Here is a 20,859-nt window from a genome sequence, read left to right as displayed (position 1 = left end):
TATCCCTGTGCCTTTTTTTGCCACGCTCTCTAAACTGCTCAGGGACCTTATCTGGGGACATAGGATGACAATAGCGAAGCTATACCTCCCCAAGGATCAAGGGGGACTGGCAGCGCCCTGCTTTTAGCACTACTATTTAGCTGCACAGCTGCAATGGATAGCCCGCTGGCTTGCAGATAAGGGTAGGGAAGACACAGCATCTACACTGCCCCATGCTCCCTAGAGCAAATACTCAAGTTCTTTCACCCAGCCACCAAGTCTACGACGCCGATGCCACTCCTTTTGGAAGTGGGGTACAAATGCTACCACAGGAGCCTATTCCTCACCAGAGCTTTAATCCCATATGCGCCGGCAATACCCTTGGAAGGCTCCCCTAGTGGGACAAGGACGCTCACCTCACTCACACTCACGCATTGTTGAGATGCTGACATTCAGACCCTGGGAGATTTATACAGGGTTGGCACACTTATCCTGTATGACTCCCTGGTGGAGGATGAGGAATTGTCACCAGGGCAATTCCTGTTACACCGTTCACTGATTGCAACCTTGACTGCGAAGTGGGGAGACATGTCTACAGAGCCCTGCCAACACCTTACCATACGGAACCAACGGAGCAGACATCTGATCCGTTGGTTCACGGCGTCACTGCATACACACGCAGCGATCAGCCTAGAACCGCTTCGACACAAATGGGAACTTGACCTGGGGAGACCACTAGAAGACAGGAATAGGAAAGAGTATTGAAGAGTCCAGTGCGCATACCCATGAATATGAGGTTCCATCAAATACAGCTGTTCATTGTGCATAGGGCATACCTTACACCTGAGACGATCAATAGGTATTTTCACCACGCGGATGCAGTGTGCCCTAGATGTACCGAGCCCGGGATGGGTCTAGTCCACATGCTGTGGAGTTGTCACAGACTGCACACGTATTGGCGCACAATCAGCGAGTCGCTGTGTGCCAGCACAGGCCGAGACCTACCCTTTGACTGGACTGTTTACTTGCTACACCAGTTACGTAGAACCCCAGCCACAAAAGTAACAGCCCGGTTCCTTGATCTGGGGTTAGTGGTCGCCAAGCGACTTCTTACCAAGAGGTGGAAGGCGCAGGACCCACCTCAGACAAGAGCATGGAGATGCTCACTCTCCGCATGGGCCAGGGCAGAGGGAACTGCTATCCGGCGGGAGGAGAAACTCGGATTAACCCCCTTCGACGCTCATGACGAGCTCAGCTCGTCATGGAGTTTCCATTGATTTCAGTGGAAAATACATTGAGGAGCAGCATCAGCCTTAGCATCCAAGTGGTTAAGGAAGAAGCCCCTAGCTGTTCAGTGGGAGGGACTGCTCCAGGCACTTCAGCAAACTGAGGAGGGAGGCTCAGGAGGACAACCCGAGGGGGAGAAGAGGACCCAGAACAGATTCCATAGGCCATGACTGGGTGCGGCTGTAGTGTTCCATGTATATGAACATTAGAATTGATTCCAAGGGAGAATTGAATTGATGCCGATATAGGAGAGTAATAACCAAGCTGAAGTGCAGTGGCACGTTGCTGGGAGAACAGGGGAGGGGTGGGGGGGCGGGGATGCTGGTACTAGCACTGGTCTGTGTTATGGTTGTTGGGTTTTAAATGTTTTGATTGTACTACGCCTGTTCTGAAGTCCGCACTGAACCAGCTTAAAGACTTTACTCATTGGACTAATGAAACCATGCTGTCACCGAACTGTGTTCTATCTCATGTATGAAATGAGCAGAATACTACACTCAAGTACTCCCTAGTGCATCAGGCACGCTATGTATGCTTGCAATGATCAACCTTCAAGTAATAATAGTATGTTTACATGCTATTCCGTGATACCATGCGTAGACGATGTTACGGGTATATTGCCTTTCATGTATATGTAACCTAAAAGTCAATAAAAAGAGATTTAAACAAAAAAAAAGGATAGCTTGTTCAATGTCTTCGCTGCTAGGCAGGAGAAAGAACAACCTTTGCATCTGCTACGTCAAATGTGAGGGGTGAGGGTTAGAGAAAGAGGTACCCACCGTAGGTTTCTTGTGGGCTGATGGAAGTTCAGACAGTGGTTCAAGTAGGCGGGTCCGCCGTTGTGTATTATTATTAGGGGACCAAGGCTTTACAATGCATACCCTATCCTTGTAAAGATCTTCACAGAGAGTCCACTCCCTCCACACACCTACAGCTCATTAGCTGAGGAAAACCCTATTATCCAGACTCTATGCCTACTATAGAACACCTTCCATATAGCCCACACCCTCCAGACACCTGCACTCCATTGGGTGTGCTTGTTCCAACTACACACCCCCCAAGCCATGTATAAATGTTTTTACAGCGAGCTACCCTTGTAAATTAAGTGGTAAAGACTCTTCAACGTACAGGCTATGCCTTGTGCAGAAAACTTCACTGAGAGCTCCCTCCCTCGAAGAAGAAGGAGGAGGAGGAGGAGACCCTCTCTCTTTCCATTGCATACAGTGTCAATGAAGCCTAGAAAGGAGGGAGGGGTTAGTTCCCATCTCCCTCAGTTCTGCCAGATGTGCTGACTGCTGCACACTTTCAGAACTCTGTTGTGAGCATGATATTAATAATAATAATCCATGTTTGTAAAGCGCAAACATATCAGCCCTTGAGGTTTCAAGGCACATGGGGTCGTTGGAGAGATTAAATGAGCTGTTGCCCAGAGTCACATGATGCTGAGCTGAGCTGCCGCTTGCGATCAAAACCATGAGCCCCGTGCTCCGGAATCAGCTGCTCTGGCCACTGTGCCACACCTCTCCCTCAGTAACAGTTACATACAAAGTGCAAAAGCTGTGAACGGCTCAAAAGTGTTGGATGTGAGGGGTTGTACACCACCTGCATCTTCCAGGAGGCATTTTGTTATATTAGAACATTCTGCCCTCATGGGGTGGAATGTTCTAATTGGCTTTTGGCCTGCTGTAGGGTCCAATGCTGGCTATTAAAGGCCTGTTCCTTTGCTATAGGCCCTCATCTTTGGCTCTGGATTATATCACTGGAGTGGGCCTTTAATGACTGGTGTAGCTCGCTACAGTGGGCGATACGGCTCTATTAAAAATTGAGGATTAAAATGTAATGCAAACCTAATACAAACGTTTTATAAATGTAAAACTATTTTATTGCTACAAGTGTTTAAGCTATATTTCCACGTATAGCGATAGATTTACCTTTTATTTCTAAGAATATACTACATTAGCAGACTATTGTGATATAGAAATAGAGATACACATGACAAACACCATGAAATATTTTTTAACTTGTTTGGTTTATTTTTGTGATTTTAAGAAGGGAAATTGATTTAAAAAAAAGAATGACGGGTAACAAAATTTGGATCTTTCAAAAACAAAAATATATTTCTTTGTACACTTGTGTGTAGCCACCATTTTAATCCAGGTAGAAGGAAACTTCTCCCTGATTATAATGATTTTACTGCATTTGGAACAGTATGTTATATTTTGGTACCCAGGTACTATTTCTGGAACCATCTCTGAGACAGGGGATGAAACAGTGTCTCCCAGAGCTACTGGTACTCCAGCCTTTGAATTTAATACTTTGGGTGCATCACGCTCCAGCTCATCTCTGGAAAGATGATGTGAGTGGATGCTTCGCATGGTGCTTCAAATTCCTGTAGTGCCATGAAAGTATTTTTTTCTGGTCCAACAAGAAAACTTTTTTGCAGAGATTGCACTGCACTTATTTTGTGGATACTTTTTCCCCAGAAAAAAATGTTTAAAATGTCCACATTAGGGAATCCTTAGTAGGTTCTGGCTTCTCTTTCTCCTGCTCTTTCTCTGGGAGATCTCCTTCATCTCCTTATGCCATAATTTAATTCCCTTATTGAAAATGCCAAACATCTTCCAAATAAATAGGCAGGGTGCGGCAGACCAACTAATCACACTTGCCTGTTATATCCAAATAAGTTCCAAATTGTGAAAACATCATCAGAATGCAAGTAGTCATTAATTTCAATTAATCACAAATCTTCTATGGACCTAAGTCACCAATCTCACCATTTTTTGCAGTTGCTTACATTAGCTTCATTAAACAGAAACATTGGTTTCCCAATAGATGTACAAATTAGAGCCAGAGAGAATTAACATAATTTACTTGTCAACTAGACTACATAAGGACATTGAGACTAACATACGCTACCACAATGTCAATCAACACTGGTCTGGGTTATGATGAGAGCATTGTGCAGTACATTTTTACTACCCCAGTCTCCTAGAAACAGAGAGCTCACAGGCACTGCACCAAATTGGTGATTCAGATAAACTGACAGCACTAAAAAAATTAAAAAGTCAGAACTGCGCTCCATGGAGCCATTATGACAGAGTATCTGTCTCAAAGGGCCTAATAATTATCAATGAACCAAGAATTTTTCTCAAGAATAAATGGTTCCACAAAGATTGGTCATCAGTTATGTAGAGATGCTCTGGAGACTGGCTGATAGTCTTAATTAATGTGGGCAAGCGCGCGTCTAATGAACTTTTGATGAAGATGGAAGCAATGGAGACAACCATACAAAATACAAGCATTGAAGAGGATCATACAGTTAACAATCTAAAAGAGGCATCTAGAGGAGATCAATAAAACTATCTTTGAGAATAAACTTCTGACTCAGGCCAGTATCAGCAAATTAAATAAAGATATGACAAGATTTTCCCATGAAAAAGCATACCCGTAGACACAGATAACTACGAAAAAACAACCAGGCTAAAGGTCATAATAAAGGTTGGCGAAAAGACACCAACCAGTGGACATCTAACTCTGAGACATGTTGTACAAGCAGCAATAATTCAGATATGACACCACTTCAACGAACACAACCTAGGAATGCAGTGTTTCCAACAAGCCACGTCCCTGGCAAGTTCAATCAACACATTTCGCACCACAAACCCTATATGGTCGGGTACCTTTTTTAGGAAGGGGTAAATCGGAAGGAAGAGGAAAAATATGGGGGCACAACCAGCAGGCCGGCCTACCACTCTCGCCTTGCAAGAGTTTGAGTCAAACAGGGAAGAACTACCATCAACAAGCAACACAACAACGTAGTGGTTAGTTTGAGTGAATATTCCCTATCCTGCAAAGAAACTGTTTTTGAGCTAAGGTCTACGCTTTCACTCTACCAATAATGGGGAAAGCTTCTTGATCAGAAATTAATTAGATGGAATTTTTGGGAAGATCTGCCTTAAACACTTCATTGCAACCCATGAAGAACAAACACCTAGAGAAAAGAACACAGGTTTAAAAAATAAGCCCATATTTAATCTACCACAACACTGTGTTCCATCAGAAATACTGCAGTTTGAGCAGATCATCATAAGGGCTTGTCAAACTGAGTAAACTCATGGACAACATACTTTTTACAATTTGTCAAACATAAAGAAGAAACGTATCCACCAGCCTGCAAATAATCCTTCCATCACCATCAAATTGGCAGACAAAGTAGATGTCATTGTATTGATGAGCAGAGAGGAATAAAGACATGAATACTTTAGGCAACTCAGTAATGACCAATTTAAAAAAAAGAAAATTTTAAAACCAGGATAGACCCTAAAGCCTGATTAAAGAAAACCATGAATCAGGTGACTGTCTGCACACTAGAAGTTCACTGAATTACAAAGTCAGAAGCAGAGTTTTACAGACAGAAAAACACTGAATGTTATATTTCTATGTGTTATCAAAAACACATAGGAACAGGACTCCTCCCTTGGAGAGACCCACTGTGACCGAAATAGGCTCCCTACTAGAGCCACTTTCCCAGTTTGTGGACTCTTTTCTTCCGTCTCTGGAAGAAACACATACGAACGACAGAAGTATACGCAAACCCACAGATCGGAACTTATTATTATGTTAGTTCAGTTTCCATCCAAAGGCATGAAGGCACAACCTTCCTGTAGGCCATTTTCATGACTTCATCGGTACTGCTTGGATCTAAAAAGCTTCTTAAAACATGCAACTATTATAACAAAGAACTTAAAAGAATGAGCCTAGTCCAAAACAATTTATCAGCCAAGTAAGAAAAGGAGCCAAGAAAAACAGAATAGCCCTGGTAGAACCACATTATAAATAAAAAACAGGAGAACTAGTCTGAGTCCTGAAATTACAACAACCTTTGGAAAATTAAAAAAAGATGATAAACCAGTACTGAAATATCTTGAACTCAGTGAATATTAAATGTGAAAAACATCTATTCACATATATACGAAGTAGAAATCTGAGAGACTTACTGGTACACACCAAACCAGGATCATTGAAACCTTCAACCACTACCACACTATGATGCCTGCTAAAAGTTGTTGGCCATTTCCCCTGTAGTGCCTGTACCATCTGTTGTTTAAAAAACCTAATACACAAATAGATCTGGGATTCAAAACACCATGAGAACTACACTCCTTCGCTAGCAGCAAAAGTGAGAGTGTGGTCTTTATGATCACATGCACTTGTGGGCTCACTTATCTTGGCATGTCTCTGAGAAAAATCAAGACTAGAATTACCGAACACAAAAGCACAATATGGTGCACATGGAACAGCACTAAAATGATGACTAAATGTCTACACTTCAGTTGGACACACAGACGACAATGTGAACTGAACGACTATTGGTAAACCATCTCTAAAACGGTCACAAAAAGAAAAATCCAACAGACTAATGTTGTGGAAACAGAGTTGGATACACAGATTAAAGATTGATCAGCATGGTCTGAATGACAACATCCTGCGGGTGTCATTATTCCAGATTTCGTAACCCATTAATGAAAGAAAAGACAGATATCCAAGCAACATAGTTGGTTCCTGGACCTCATGTACACAGTAGATTAACTACAGGGCTTGCCAAGATCTAATTATTTTGTCCGCAACCGGCATGGGGTTCCCAACCACCTATAATTTATGGCAGATACCTTGTACACTTCTTTGATATAGATACGATATAGAGGCATGCCTTGAGACCATGCTGAACTCAACTAGAAGAGGTCCTTGACTAATGGCTAATGATCACACTCAAGGTACTATCCTCAAGTTCAATTAGCACCTTCATTTCAGTGGCTCTCCATGTATATGTCTATCCCTTATATTGTGCAACAAAATGTACTCATATATATGCAGTTGGCAAACACCTGCATCTGGGCATTTCCTTCTAATCAAAACACAGATACCCTGTACTCTGAATTAGAAAAGGCATTTTAAAATATGAGATCGGCTTTTTCCAAAAATATGGGGCACATATTAGGTAACAAAATACTACACAACATCCAGCATGGCTGATTAGCATTGCTTAGGACCACATTTCCCAGCAGTCCTTGAAAAATAACATGGCATAAACTCTTGCACGGCGCAATACGTCACCAAATCACAGAAAACCAAAAGACATGGTTTGGGACTATACTGCCGTCTCCTCGCTGGTTTGAGGTGCACGGACAGCACAGACCTGAAAGCATCTGAGGTAATCTCTCGCCCTTGTCCAAGCTAGGATGCATTTTATAACTTTTTAAACACCAAGGGGACCCCATTGGTAGCTTAGTGCTTTGATTGGATAGTGAGATGTTCTTAATGTAGATAGGAGTATCATTACCATGATAACTACTGTTGGTTAATAACTATTTTTTTATACTTCCATATAGCAGTTTGGCTCCAATAGCTCACCATCTAGTTCAGGCATGATAGCCATATTGAAAGGGGTATGAATAAGAGTGCTGTATTTTGCTGCGCCTGCACTTCATTACAAGACAATTTTTCAATTTTGTATACACTTGTGTTTTACACTTTTCTTTCCTGCCATGACTGTTTTTAACCAGAGTTAATTTTGTCTTCAGGTATCTAAGTATCAATACCTTTTAAACTTATGTTGACACCGAGGGTGCATATATTTCACTAGAACATTAAAATGTTATGAGCTCCACTGAAGACAACAGAAAGGCAGAGGGCCAATAATTGTCTATACCTTCTGCTCCAACATGCTAATGCTTATTTTCCTGTACCTCTTTAAATGTAGAAAATTCTACTCTCACTGAGTGAAATGTGCAAATAGCTGCATATACATCCGTTGCTTTACTAGGATAGTCCTCTTCATCTTTACAGGCCCCTGCCTGCAGCTTAGGTCTATAAATTCTGTAGAAGCCATTTAACAGCCAGTATAGCTCTTCGGGCTACAATTCTAAACAGATAGTTCAGAATCGCACACTCAGAATCATCTGTGCGGACAACGTCCATATTTTGTGTAGTACTATTAAAATGTATACTTTACATCACAGTGGCTTGTCATCAAATTGGGCAATGAAGCCTAACCTCTAGCTTGCCCATGCGAGTTTCCATGGATGTCCCACAGTAAACAAGCAGCTTAGGTTCTTCATTTGAAAAAACAACCTCTGAAATTAGTCCTGATCCAGTCACAATAGGTACATGCTCTTGCAGTGAAGATGGGGCGTATTAGTCCTGGGTGACCGTCTTAATTTAATGCGTTATTTTGTAAGAACCAGACGGGAAGCCCCAGAATGGGAAGCCCCTAACCCATTAATGTAGAACACTTTAGTTGGAGAGAAGGACAGAGCTGGTAACTGAATTTAGCTGTAAACCCTAAACCCTAATGGTTTACGGTTTAAAGAGGTCAAAGAATTATATCCATTATTTTGGGATATCTAAGGGCCAGATGTAGGTAGGCTTTTACCGGTCGGTAACGGTCGAAATCGGCCGTTACCGACCGGTAATAGCCTTTTCTTATGTAGGTGTTATATTTACCGATTCGGTAAATAACGAATCGGTATTTACCGAATCGGTATTTACCGAATCATCATTTACCGATTCGGTATTTACCGAATCGGTAAATGAGATGTAGGAAGCACTTTAAAGAGTGCTTTTGTGCTTTAAGGATTCGTTATTTACCACCAACTATTGGTTGGTGGTAAATAAGGAATTCCTGTGTAAATGCAAATATGTGCATTTACACCTGTGCAATGTGACAGACATACATGCCCTTAGGGCATGTATGTGTGCCACATGTGCACACAAGCACTAATCAGGGGTGCAGCAGGGTGTCAAAGTGACACCCTGCCACCCTTGACTTTTTCCCAAATTTACCGTATCGGTATTTACCGATTCGGTATTTGCCATTCATTCCTATGGGCCTCCAGGCCAATAGGAACGAATGGCAAATACGAATCGGTAATTACCGATTCGGTACATTTTTACCGAATTATTATCTACATTGCAATTCCCGATTCGAAAATACAGAATCGGTAAAGTTCGGTATTTTCGAATCAGTAATTTACAATTACCTACATCTAGCCCTTAGTCCTTTATCCTATGTTCTTACGATAATCCAGAGTAATAAAGCAAGCAAAGATGTGGCCTTTGTAGTTTTCTTTGTTTTTTTTTGTTGTGATTATATTTTGTTTTTCTGGTGATCCAGAATGACAACGCAAATGAAAGTGCAGCCAACACGTGTTTCGCCAATAGGTGGTACGCAGGCCTCGGACCTTTTCAAGACGTAGGTAGGATGGTCTAGTAGGGTGCACGTATCTGTCATAGAAACATGGTCATATCATTAGAGGGCCGTTGTAGACCGTCTCTTGTGGTGGAGAGGGGTGAAGAAATGGTCTTGAATTTAAAAGAAAGAAGTATTGGCGTATGTGATCGGGTGCAGTGTCACAGAGACCCTCGAATAATATGATCTTTTTTCTATTACATATGTGTGCGCCCTACCAAACTTTCTTACCTACGCCTAGAAAAAGACCCAGCCTGCACGCCACTAAGGAGCAAAACACGTGTTAGTTGCACTTTCGTTTGCGTTGTCTTTCTTGATCACCAGAATACCTCAGTATAATTGCAATAAAAAGAACCTAAGAAAACTACAAAGAGCACATCTTCGCTTGCTTCACTACTCTGGATTATCGGAATAACTTGGGATATAGAACTACGATATCCCAAAATACTGGATATAATTCTTTGACCTCTTTAAATCGTTACTTCTTGAGGTACAGGATTTACAACTAAATTCAGCTACCAAGTCTGTCCTTCTCTCCAACCAAGGTACGTGTACTTAGCCTATTATTAAGAAATCCTTGCTGGTTCTACTTCTAGCAAACCCATAATCAATATCTTTAAAGAATCGTTCCTTTCCTGCTCATTTCAGATTGCTGCTGCTGCCATAATGATGGAACACAGACTGCCAAAAGGCCTCTGGCACCGCTCTGGGTTTTCGGGGAAGGAGTATGGACTGGAAGATAGATGGTACATCAAGTAAGTAGTGAGGTGCACAAAGACATGGACGAGTCTATTTAATGCATTCAAAGGGATCACTGAAAGAATATCGACGGACAGAATATCGATCATCAAAAATATCGTTGAGAAAATATCGACAGTCAAAATATCGAGTTTCTATCTACAAACAGGTAAGTACAAAAATATCGAGTTAAAAATATCGTTTACAAAAATATAGTTGTAAAAAATATCGTATTTACTAAAAACAGTGTTAAATTAAATTAATATTAATAATTAATTACTAAAATATACTTAAAATTACTTAAATTAACTTATAATAATTAAATAATTAATGAAAGTTAAATAAATATTTTTTTATTTCATATTTATTAAACATATATATATAGTAATAAAATATAATAAAATAATACCCAAAAACTGAAAACTGACCCTGAACCCTAAAAATACCCCTTTACCCAAAAACTGAAAACTGACCCTGAACCCTAAAAATACCCCTTTACCCAAAAACTGGAAACTGACCCTGAACCCTAAAAATACCCCTTTACCCAAAAACTGAAAACTGACCCTGAACCCTAAAAATACCCCTTTGCCCGAAAACTGACCCTGAACCCTAAAAATACCCCTTTGCCCAAAAACTGAAAACTGACCCTGACCCTAAAAATACCCCTTTACCCAAAAACCCAAAACTGACCATGAACCCTAAAAATACCCCTTTACCCAAAAACCCAAAACTGACCCTGAACCCTAAAAATAAAAACGATATTACTTCACTTACCTTAAAAACGATATTACTTCACTTACCTTAAAAACGATATTTTGGCTGTCTATATTATGTCCTGTCGATATTTTCTCCAAACGATATTTTGGAGTCGATATTATGTCCAAACGATATTTTGGAGTCGATATTATGTCTGTGCACCCATTCAAAGCATAACTGGAAGTGAACAGTTAATAGATGGGGTTTTATATGGAATTAACTTCTGATGGTTAGTTCAGGGTTCGACCACTATGACTAAATGGCCAGTCTCCTGGCTTCCAAGTCTTTTCACTGATGAGGAGCGAGACCAGCATATGTGAAATCATCAAAAAAAGACACACTTCCAATGTTTATTTTGTTTTTCAAATCGAACTACATTGCTTTATCTTGACTTGTGTTTTTGCATCTTTAGTTGTGTAGCTACTATAGATGGTTTCCTTTCCCTTTTGGTACTTTGCATTTTGCATGCATTCTGGTCTGATTTCAATTTGGTGCTCTGGCTGTCTATCTCTTTAAGGACATGGCTTTCTGTGGTCAACAATCCAATTGGATATTTCATGTTTTATGTAACGTTTTTATGCAGCATGGCAGCGTAGGACATTCGGGTGTTTAACAAATAACAGGTATTTGTGACAGGGCCTGGCATCTGTAAGCATCAATCCTTAGAAGGCCCGAGCTTAATACTTTTTATTGGACCCTGGAGACAGGTAAAGCAGCAAAGCATGGATAGAATGAGATATACTTTGTAATCCATCTTTACCCATATTCTTGGTCTCCACTTGTTCTTCTCTCTGAAACTTCTTCTCATATGGTCATCATGTGATTACAGTTACAGACTTTTCTTTTGTTTACATTTTTTAAGCATGAGCCTCTTGGCGATGTGGCTTCCCGGGGATGCATGTGTGTGTTTGAAAGAACAAAAATCACTCCTTAAATTGAGGGTTTTCATTGTCAACACATTGGATAAAACACTTTATCCTGAGGAGCAGAAGGGTTATGAGCATGAGAACCTGTACTTACTGTTCCAAATTTTTAGGCAAAAGGACTAGAGTGCATGTGGTTCCACATGAATCTTCATAGGAAAAAACATGTGAACTAAGCTCCAAGTCTAGCACTTATGCTAATAAAGGTAACTCACAGCAGCGTTAGGCACCATGAAGGGAGTCAACCGTCCAAATCTGTTTCGTTTTGTGGGTTCAATGCACAGGAGATCTACACATCCCCAAATCCACAAGCGTAGTACCTCCTACAAATAAGAGCGACCTCACGCAGTTACAGAACGGATAGGTCCATAGGGTGTCCTATTACACCAGGGCGGGCATGCATGCACAAAGTGATAACATTCCACAACCTTGGGAGGAGGTCCCAGCTAACAGCGGCCATTCAGCCAGATTTCCCAGAGAGCTGTGGATCCCTGCTCTATCAAACACCTTTATTCTTCTCACATTGGAAATCAAAACTGAGATCTGAAACAAGACGGAAGATAGACTTCTTGAAAAACTTTGAACTTGAAGGTGCTATCCAAAACAGAAAATATTCTGATTACTGATGCTGTCTGATGTCTGCTACAGGCTGCAGTCAGTGGTGAAGAGAAGAACCAGGAGAGGGAAGGCTTGCAAGGAGAGTCAGAACCTGACTGCTGGATGAGATTTAGTGTGGGGCTGGCACAGAACACAAAAGTGAGCATGCACATCTCAAATAATGTTTTTTAAAGTGAATGTCCAGGCAGAAACCAGAGAAGAAAAAGATTCCCAAGGTAAAACAAAAAGTTGTCGTTGACTCAGACAAACTATAATCAGGCGTCTTGATTAATCATTCATTAATAGGTTCAGATGCCAAAATCTATGCCAAAAAACAATCACTGAGGGTGTTGCCCTCTACGACTCATGTAAACCTCATGGCCAACAAATGTAGAGAGTTGACGATTTCTGATTCTGCCCAGTCGGCAACACATGTGAGCTTCGATCGCAAAAAGTAATGAAGATGGGGGAAAATGGGGCTTAACTGTGAAAGTAGTGGAACTGAATGCAAACATCAGGTGTGAAAGATGATCAATGAAGCACATGCCAATGAAGAATCTATATTGGAAAAACAAACAAAAAATACAATTTGTTTTATATAACTCTAATGAGGTTCTAAGGAGTTTCAGAAACACAAATATGAAAAACTGTGAAGTATCAAGAGGAATCGGGTCTATTTGAGCTACTGGCATACAAAAAACAACAAGAATCTTGGAAATCGGATGGTAGCTCCTGTGATTTACACAACTATTGCACACCAATTCCTTATGTGAAATATACATGTCTGAACCATATATATTAGAATTTTGTAATTCTTGTGAGTACAGATTGTCGGTAAATTGGAACGTGGTGAAAATAAACTGTGTTTTAATTCCTCTGATTGTGAATGATAGATCTGTAATGCTATTTTACAGACCATAATACATTGATTTATATAATAAATTAAAGGTATTCTGTTAAAAAAGGCAAAAGATAATTGTATTACTTAAGGTACCTAGGCCTCTGTTTAAGAGGTTGAGTTCTATGATCAGGTGGGCAGCAGGCAAAAAATGAACAAATTAAAATGCCTAGTGGAAAAAGTAACTCAGCTGTATCTACTTTTTTAAAAAGCTTGAGAATTTAACAACTCCTTTGCAATTTTTTTGGCAGTGTGGATGACCGGAACGATCACAGCAAACAGAAAATGCGCCAGATTGTGGAGCAATCTGACGAGGACTCTGCCAAACGTTCTCCTGAAACAGATACTCCTGAAAAAGATACTCCTGAACAAATTTTCCATCTCCAAGGTGCAGAATCAGTTCCACCCGCCCCTCCAAAAGAACTGTGTCAAAGGAAACCTCTTTGGGGGTGGAAGGTTGTTCGATCTGCAACTTTAGACCAACTTCAAGGAATAAGTGTGGACGGCCCCACAGCTAGAGATGAAGAAAGAGTTTACCATGTGTAGGCTGAGCATATGCACCTCAGTGCGGCGTTCTCTTGCACTAGGTGCAGCATGTGGCGCATCGGTTTAATCTTCTCAGTTCCCCTATGGTGGTCAATATTGGCTTGTGTACAACCGTCCTGCAGGTATCGCCTCTACTGCCCACCACCAACAGGGATTTTCCATGGTTCTGCATGGTTCCGTTTACAATAATTCTTCTCACTGACCAAAGGAAAGGATTTTCTTTTCTTCCTCTGAATTTCCTCTGCTGTGCTGCCTGAGCCCCAGCCTCTTCCAGTTGTAAAACAGATGTTCCACATTTCTGAAGGATGCCTCTGCTGCAGCTATCACACCTTTGGGTTACTTCAAAGGGGAAGTTCCTCAGTTCTGCTTGTAAGAATCTACTGCAGGAGCACCTTTTCCAACGACTGTTCCAGACAACAGCATGTACGCATCTTGCCACTTTCCATTACATTGATGAGTGTATGCTCTGATGCATCTCAAACACTCTGGCCACTTTCCATTGTTGTTACAGATTTATGCGACTGTGCCTTTGCATCAGCAATCACAACTTAAGACCCCTTCACATGGGCTCCCATACATTTCGACATGTATTGGGGGCTGAACCCTCACCGGTATGGCTCACTAACTACCATTCCAGATCCTGAAAGGGCACCACACATATTCTTTTTAGCATGTATAATATATTATAATAATCATTATATTATACATTACACTAATATTATCCTAATCACACCAGCAATTAAATCAGAAAAGAATTGGTTGTCTCCAAAACCACCCGGGTTTTTTACTTGTACAAATTGTAATCTATGTTAACACAGGGAAAACAAAATGAAAGAGTTTTGTTACAACACCATTGCTAAATAGAAGATCACACAATTTATCAACTGTAACCCAAGATTTATTTTAGCATACGCCTTGTAAACATGTCTATGTTGGTATCACCACAAAAACATAGAAAAGTCGTTTCTGGTTAGCCTATATCAATATCTCCATGAAGAGGGCAGAGTTCTTTCTTCTGCTCTGGATCCCTGGTCAGGTTATGCATTTCCGTGCTTCTAGTGCTCTGTGGAATTCCACGGTGTATCTTTTGGGCAGTCTGTGTTTTAGGAGTAGTAGCAAGAATACGTTTATTGGGACAATTGTCCATCAAACATTCTAAAAACCATTAATTCATACATTTCAAACAGGCCTAGTCTCTTGGTTTAGAATTGCTTTTGTTAGGGCCTTGCCTCAGTTGTGGATGCCAGAGCTGCCAGGGCTTTTAACTATGCCATCTCCTACTTTAGTTTTTCCATATATCTGGAGCTTTTTGAAGAAGATTGCACTCATTCTATGCCTTGTCCACGAGTTGGATTGTTGCGCTGTATTTGCTCCTTACTGTGTAGAATAGAGATGCTATGCAGGATAACTCTGGTATAGATACATATCCAAAATCAGTTTTTAAGATGCACAGGGCAGTGAATTACAGACACCTTAGTGCTTTCTTCAAGAAGCAGGAGTCAAGCCTTCCAACTGATGTGGTGTCTGGACTTTGACCTCAAACGTCAGCTTCAGAGAATATAAAACTACCCTCTTTGGACTGGAAGTTTTGATTTAGATTGGCATGGGATGGATTCCCTGAATGGATAGCAAGGCGCAGAATGCCCGTGACCACTCCCTCTGCTTTGCCAGAGACCTCTTCCCAATGCAGTTTCTAGCAGAGCACCTAGATATTTGAAGGTACTTGTTTTCAAGATCAGTAGTCCTTCTAGAAACACGGCCTTTATCTGAGCTCACTTTTGGTTTGGTCCTCATACCATATTTCTTCATTTGGACAGACTGATTTATTTGCAACTTATGTATTTTGCAGTACTGTTCCATGGTTCTCAGTTGAGTGTTAAGGGTGTTTTTTGTCTGAACTAGTAAGACTGAGAATTCGGCATAAAAAGGTGAGGTATGTTTAGCACTCTGATTTGAGGCACACCTGAAGGACCAAGCAATCTAAAAGAATACATGTTGTTTGTGTAATGACTGAACAGTAAGGAAAGAAAATGTGCATCCCTATTTCAACCTATGGGGAGAAGATGTAGCCTAACGGCTAGGGTGGTCGATCACGAAACTGGGGTACAGGGTTTGAGTCTCAGCAATGACGTTCCCCATCATGTGATTCTGGGCAAATCACTTAATCTCCCCATGCCTAACAAAACAAAAAATGAATGTGTCCTTCTGTAACGCAACTGGTGCCCATGTAAAGTGCTCTGATACCTTCGGGTCAAGTTTGCGCTATTTAACTCTACGGGGGGAAAAAAACTGTCAATTCTCGCTTGTTTTGTCTCTTGTGTTGACTGGTACCAGAGCACTTGAGTTCGATTAGAGAATCGTCACAATTTTTAATAATGGCTTCTTCATCCAAATTAAGGTTTAAAATTGTTTTCGGCCCTAGAGTTTCTATTGACCAAGTCTAAGGCTCGAGAAAGTCTAAAAAGGCAGTGAAGAGGGGCATCTTTTTCTTGATGAAGTACTTGATAATCATATATCACAGATTGAAGATTTAATGAATAGTTTTTCCTGAAGCCCCTGGATTGGAAAAAAGGAATGTAATTTACATCTACTCTCAATTCTTGTACATTTTCTTAGAACTTGTCCAAAATACGGCTGAAGCTGCAGGCTCACTAGTCCCTCTGACACTGGAGCCGTAGTCAACATAACAAAATGAGACCAACATGAGACAGAGAACCCAGTGAACTGTAACCAAGGCCACAGGAATTATGTGATTTTGCAGTGGCATTTTCCGCTTAATTATAGATTTACTGCAATTAGCACATATTCCATCATCTGCTGTATAATCTGCATATTTTAATTTAAAAAATTGTTTCTAGCTCAAACAGATCAAGAGTTACTAAAATGCTGTCACACGCGTTGCTGTACAGTAGAAAGGCCTTTGAAAAGGTTGACTGGGTCCCTTTCTGTTGTTTACTGCTGTATTTGGGTGTTAAACTGGTACTAATGAGGTGAAAGCTGTGCCCAAACAGTGTTAATCTGTGCACAAATTACAAAATAAGAAAGAGTACTCCCACACAATGTGCCACATTATGCCGCATTATTTGCCTTTGCTTTCTGCATGATTGAGTCAACCCTGTTGCATAATTTGGTCCTCCCTGCTTCATAATTCCAATGGCCCTAACTATAACTCATGAATCACCTGCACATTACTTGAGGAAGGTTCTTATTGGGCAATAATTCAGTCCGTGTGACACTAAAGAATACATGTATGTGGGCTCCAAACCTCCTTTGACCATGAATAGACACACAAGAATACACACTACACATATAATTTTTTTTAAATCAAAATACTATCCTAGTGCACATAATTTACCATATAAACAAAAACAGCAACATCAATATTGGCTACTGAACGTATTATTGGAAAAAACTTCAACATTAGAAAATGTGTTTGGAATTTCCCTGCACATGTTTTCCAACCCCTCCATCTTTTCCTGTAACTCAGCTAATTTTAGCACTAAAATTAGCCTGTTTAAGTTTCTTAGGTGGCGTTGCTTTTCACCCACATACCTTAGTGGAACACCGGAACTACTGTTCGATTCGAGGACAGCTGGTGTCTCTCTCTGAGCTCCACAGCTATGGTGCCTCAGACAAGCTTAGAAGGCCCATCGGGTGGCTTGATGGTCCTTCCTTTGGCCTTCGAAAAGGAAAAAGGTGTTTAAAGCTCTTGTCTCTGCATTCCCTCCATCTGCTCCTATCTGAATGTGGAGATTCCAGTCTACCTAGCAATGGTCTAAACGCAGTGTAAATACTCCTTTCAGCCCTTACTGGATTTTAGTAGAACCAGCAACCAATTTATAAGCATCTATGCCCTTTCATCTACTTATGCTTCTGCAAATCCTTACCGACTGTTTCAACTCAATGTACAAACATCTGAACTACTGAAACACACATTATACAACATTAAGCATTGTTGACTGTTTAAAAAGTAACTGCTTGTAGCAATGTTGAAAATACCAAACCACTAATACAGGTAGGGAAACCGAGCTATCAGGTCGCACGGAAAAATCATTAATGTATGTGAAAACTGAACGATTACATTGCAATGAAACCAATATGAAGCAATACTTACTGCGATGCACGTAAATGAAAAACGTACATTTGAATACATTAGTATACAAAATGGAATGGGAAAGACCTAAAATGAAAAAATCTGAAGATTGCATCTAATCAATGTGGTAGAGGATAATTTTGGTGAAAATATTGCAATTGAAACCTACAAACCTGATCGGATAGCTAGATGTTGGCTCGAATGGTTGCCCTTTTTTGTTTGGGGTACAATTAAACTTGGTCTCCACGAGGCAGGTTAACTTAACTCCTCTTCTAATAATCAAAACATCCAGGCAAACAATGATAATCACCAGTGGCTGAATTGCTTGACGCAATCTGGTGGATGCCTATTAGGACTAAAGCCTTTTTGCCCATCAGAGACAGAACAGCCTAGCTTATTGTTTGCTTAGAAAAGCACTAGTTCTTAATCCTGTGTCATCATGTAAGTTGGGGTTGTTTGATTGGAGAGTGGCTCTTGGTTTGGCACCACGTTTAGTAGTAATATTCTGTGTGTATGGATTGTTGTTTGGTAAATTTCATATGACTGATCAAAGAATCTTTTTTTATAATGCTTTAAACAAATATGTGAGGAGATGATAACATTGATATTCCGTTTGTAATTTCCAATAAAGTTTGTGACCACGGGTAAAATATTCTTTGTGTATTTTTGCTAGTCAGCTTCAAAGAATCATTCCCACTGATGTTTATCATTAATCATTAATCATTTTATAGAGTTTTCTTTGTGGTTGTGGGCAATTTCTTTGGCATCCTTTTAGGGCCCGTTGGAGGTTGTTCTTTACTGTTTCACAGTCTTTTTTGAGCCACATTTTCAGCAGTTCTTTCTTGTATGGAGACAGTTTGCTTAGCCTTGAACCGGACACATAGGATTCATTTTCCTGGAGTATTTTTGAGTAGATCATTCTCCCATCACACTAACACTTAAGATGTTTCCCAGGAGGCTGAGGGGAAGACACTGGTGCTGCTGGTCAGAGGCCTCAGTAATTGCAGAAACCTGCTCAGACGTATACAAACCTACAGAGCAATACTTTTAGCTGAACACAGGATCAGTGCCCAGGAAGTGCTGGTCGTGGAGGTGTTTAAATGCTACACCAGGGAAGTGTACATCTCTAAGAAGGTGGGGTGATTAGAGCTCTGAAAGTGCGATTGGATGCGCTGGAGACTGATCTGTCTGGCCTCGAGTGGCGATTAACATTGGAAGCTGATCTCTTTTTGGACAGTTACCATCATTGCCAACTTAGAGGGCAACAGCCAATTTAACAGTGACGTGATTCTACAGACATTCTTTAGAATGCTGTACAAAACTTGATTCCCACACAATGATGACCAGGGACCAAATCTAGAAATACACAGATCGCATAGCCATAGGCTGGAAAGAGAGAGTGCAGAGGCCCTCAAATAATCAATCACATTAGAGGAAGTACAATTAGCCCCAGGACCAGTCGGAATTATAAAAGAATTATACAAAGAATTCTCAAAGATGTTGGTGCTACATCCCCTGGAGATGTTAGGTGAAGCACTTTCCCGCTTGCTGAGAAAATCATAACAATATTTAAGCCAGACAAGGATGCTGGTCAGTGCACATCATACTGACCCTTAGCACTTATAAATGTTGACAATAAAATCTGGTTAAAATATCCACCATCCGGCTATCATGGCTGAGGCCCATTTTAGGGTGTTTAGACCAAGTTGGACACATTCCAAACCGATCAATGCAAAGTAATCTGTGCACACTAATGGCCTTAAAACGTCGCGTTGAACACTTGCTACCTGCAGTGGCCCATTTTTTGAATGGCGAAAGGCAAGGAAATGTATATTTTAGATACCTAGAAGAAGTCGAGTGTGGATCTAGTACCTGTAACAAATTAGCCAGTTTCAGCATGAACAGCCTAATGGAAGAGGAGCTGGTGATATCACGATATATATATATATATATATATATATATATATATATATATATATATATATATATATATATATATATATATATATATGTGTGTGTGTGTGTGTAGGTGATAGAGTCACTGGTGTGTGTGCACCACCCCAGAGGCGTCTACATTAGGATGCACCTTTTGCCCTGCCTCTCTATGCAGACTCTGTACTATTAAATATGCTGCTCACTCAAGACAACTTGAATCACATACTACACATAGTGATCCTGTAAGGCGCCCTCCCGGGCTTCAAAGTAAATTAGCATAGGACTGTGGTACTCCTGACGACTGTGGTGGTGAAAGGGTTCCTGATAGATTACCTCCTAAAATGGAATTCAGAACAGATGAAATACCTGGGAATCTGGTTTAATACCGATATGGACATGTCGAAACAAAATATGGGAACTAGTGCCTTCAAATATTTTGTTTCGGCATGTCCATAGAATGGACATGCAAGTGGCCAGGTGGATGAAACTGACAACATTAATGTATGACAGAATACCACCCATTAAAATGGGGATACTGCCAAAGTGGCTTTGTCTATTTCCAAACCTCCTTACCATCTACCCAACACATCCTTTGATAAGCTGAAGTCTAGCTGAACTCAATTGATATGGGTGTGCAAACAATACCCTACTAGATCGAATCTAGGAGGACTCAGGGGCGGCCTTAGGCATGTGCAAGCTGTGAACCTGCACAGGGCCACCAAACCCCAGGGGCCATCACGCCAATATATATTCGTAATATAATAATCCTCTGAGGATGGATACATATTTGCATGGCGGCCCCTGGCAGGGATTTGGCGGCCTCCGGTTCTGTTCCACTTCCAAACACCTTCCTGAGGTC

The 20,859-nt window shown here is 40.8% G+C and overlaps 1 protein-coding gene across 1 annotated transcript in view; it reads left to right on the top strand.

The window, feature by feature from the left end:
- Positions 1-18,705, top strand: part of LOC144823645 (transient receptor potential cation channel subfamily V member 6-like) — a 198,730-nt gene extending 180,025 nt beyond the window's left edge. The window contains exons 14-15 of the mRNA XM_078682333.1: positions 10,163-10,269; positions 13,678-18,705. Of these exons, the coding sequence (XP_078538459.1) occupies positions 10,163-10,269; positions 13,678-13,972 (402 nt within the window). The 3' untranslated portion in view covers positions 13,973-18,705. The remainder of the gene's footprint in view (positions 1-10,162; positions 10,270-13,677) is intronic.
- Positions 18,706-20,859: the final 2,154 nt, after the last annotated feature.

The sequence above is a fragment of the Lissotriton helveticus genome, chromosome 3_1, assembly GCF_964261635.1.
Source record: "Lissotriton helveticus chromosome 3_1, aLisHel1.1, whole genome shotgun sequence".
Lineage (NCBI taxonomy): Eukaryota > Metazoa > Chordata > Amphibia > Caudata > Salamandridae > Lissotriton > Lissotriton helveticus.
The sequence above is the reverse complement of the archived record's forward strand: the minus strand, read 5'-3'. Positions and strand labels throughout refer to the sequence as shown.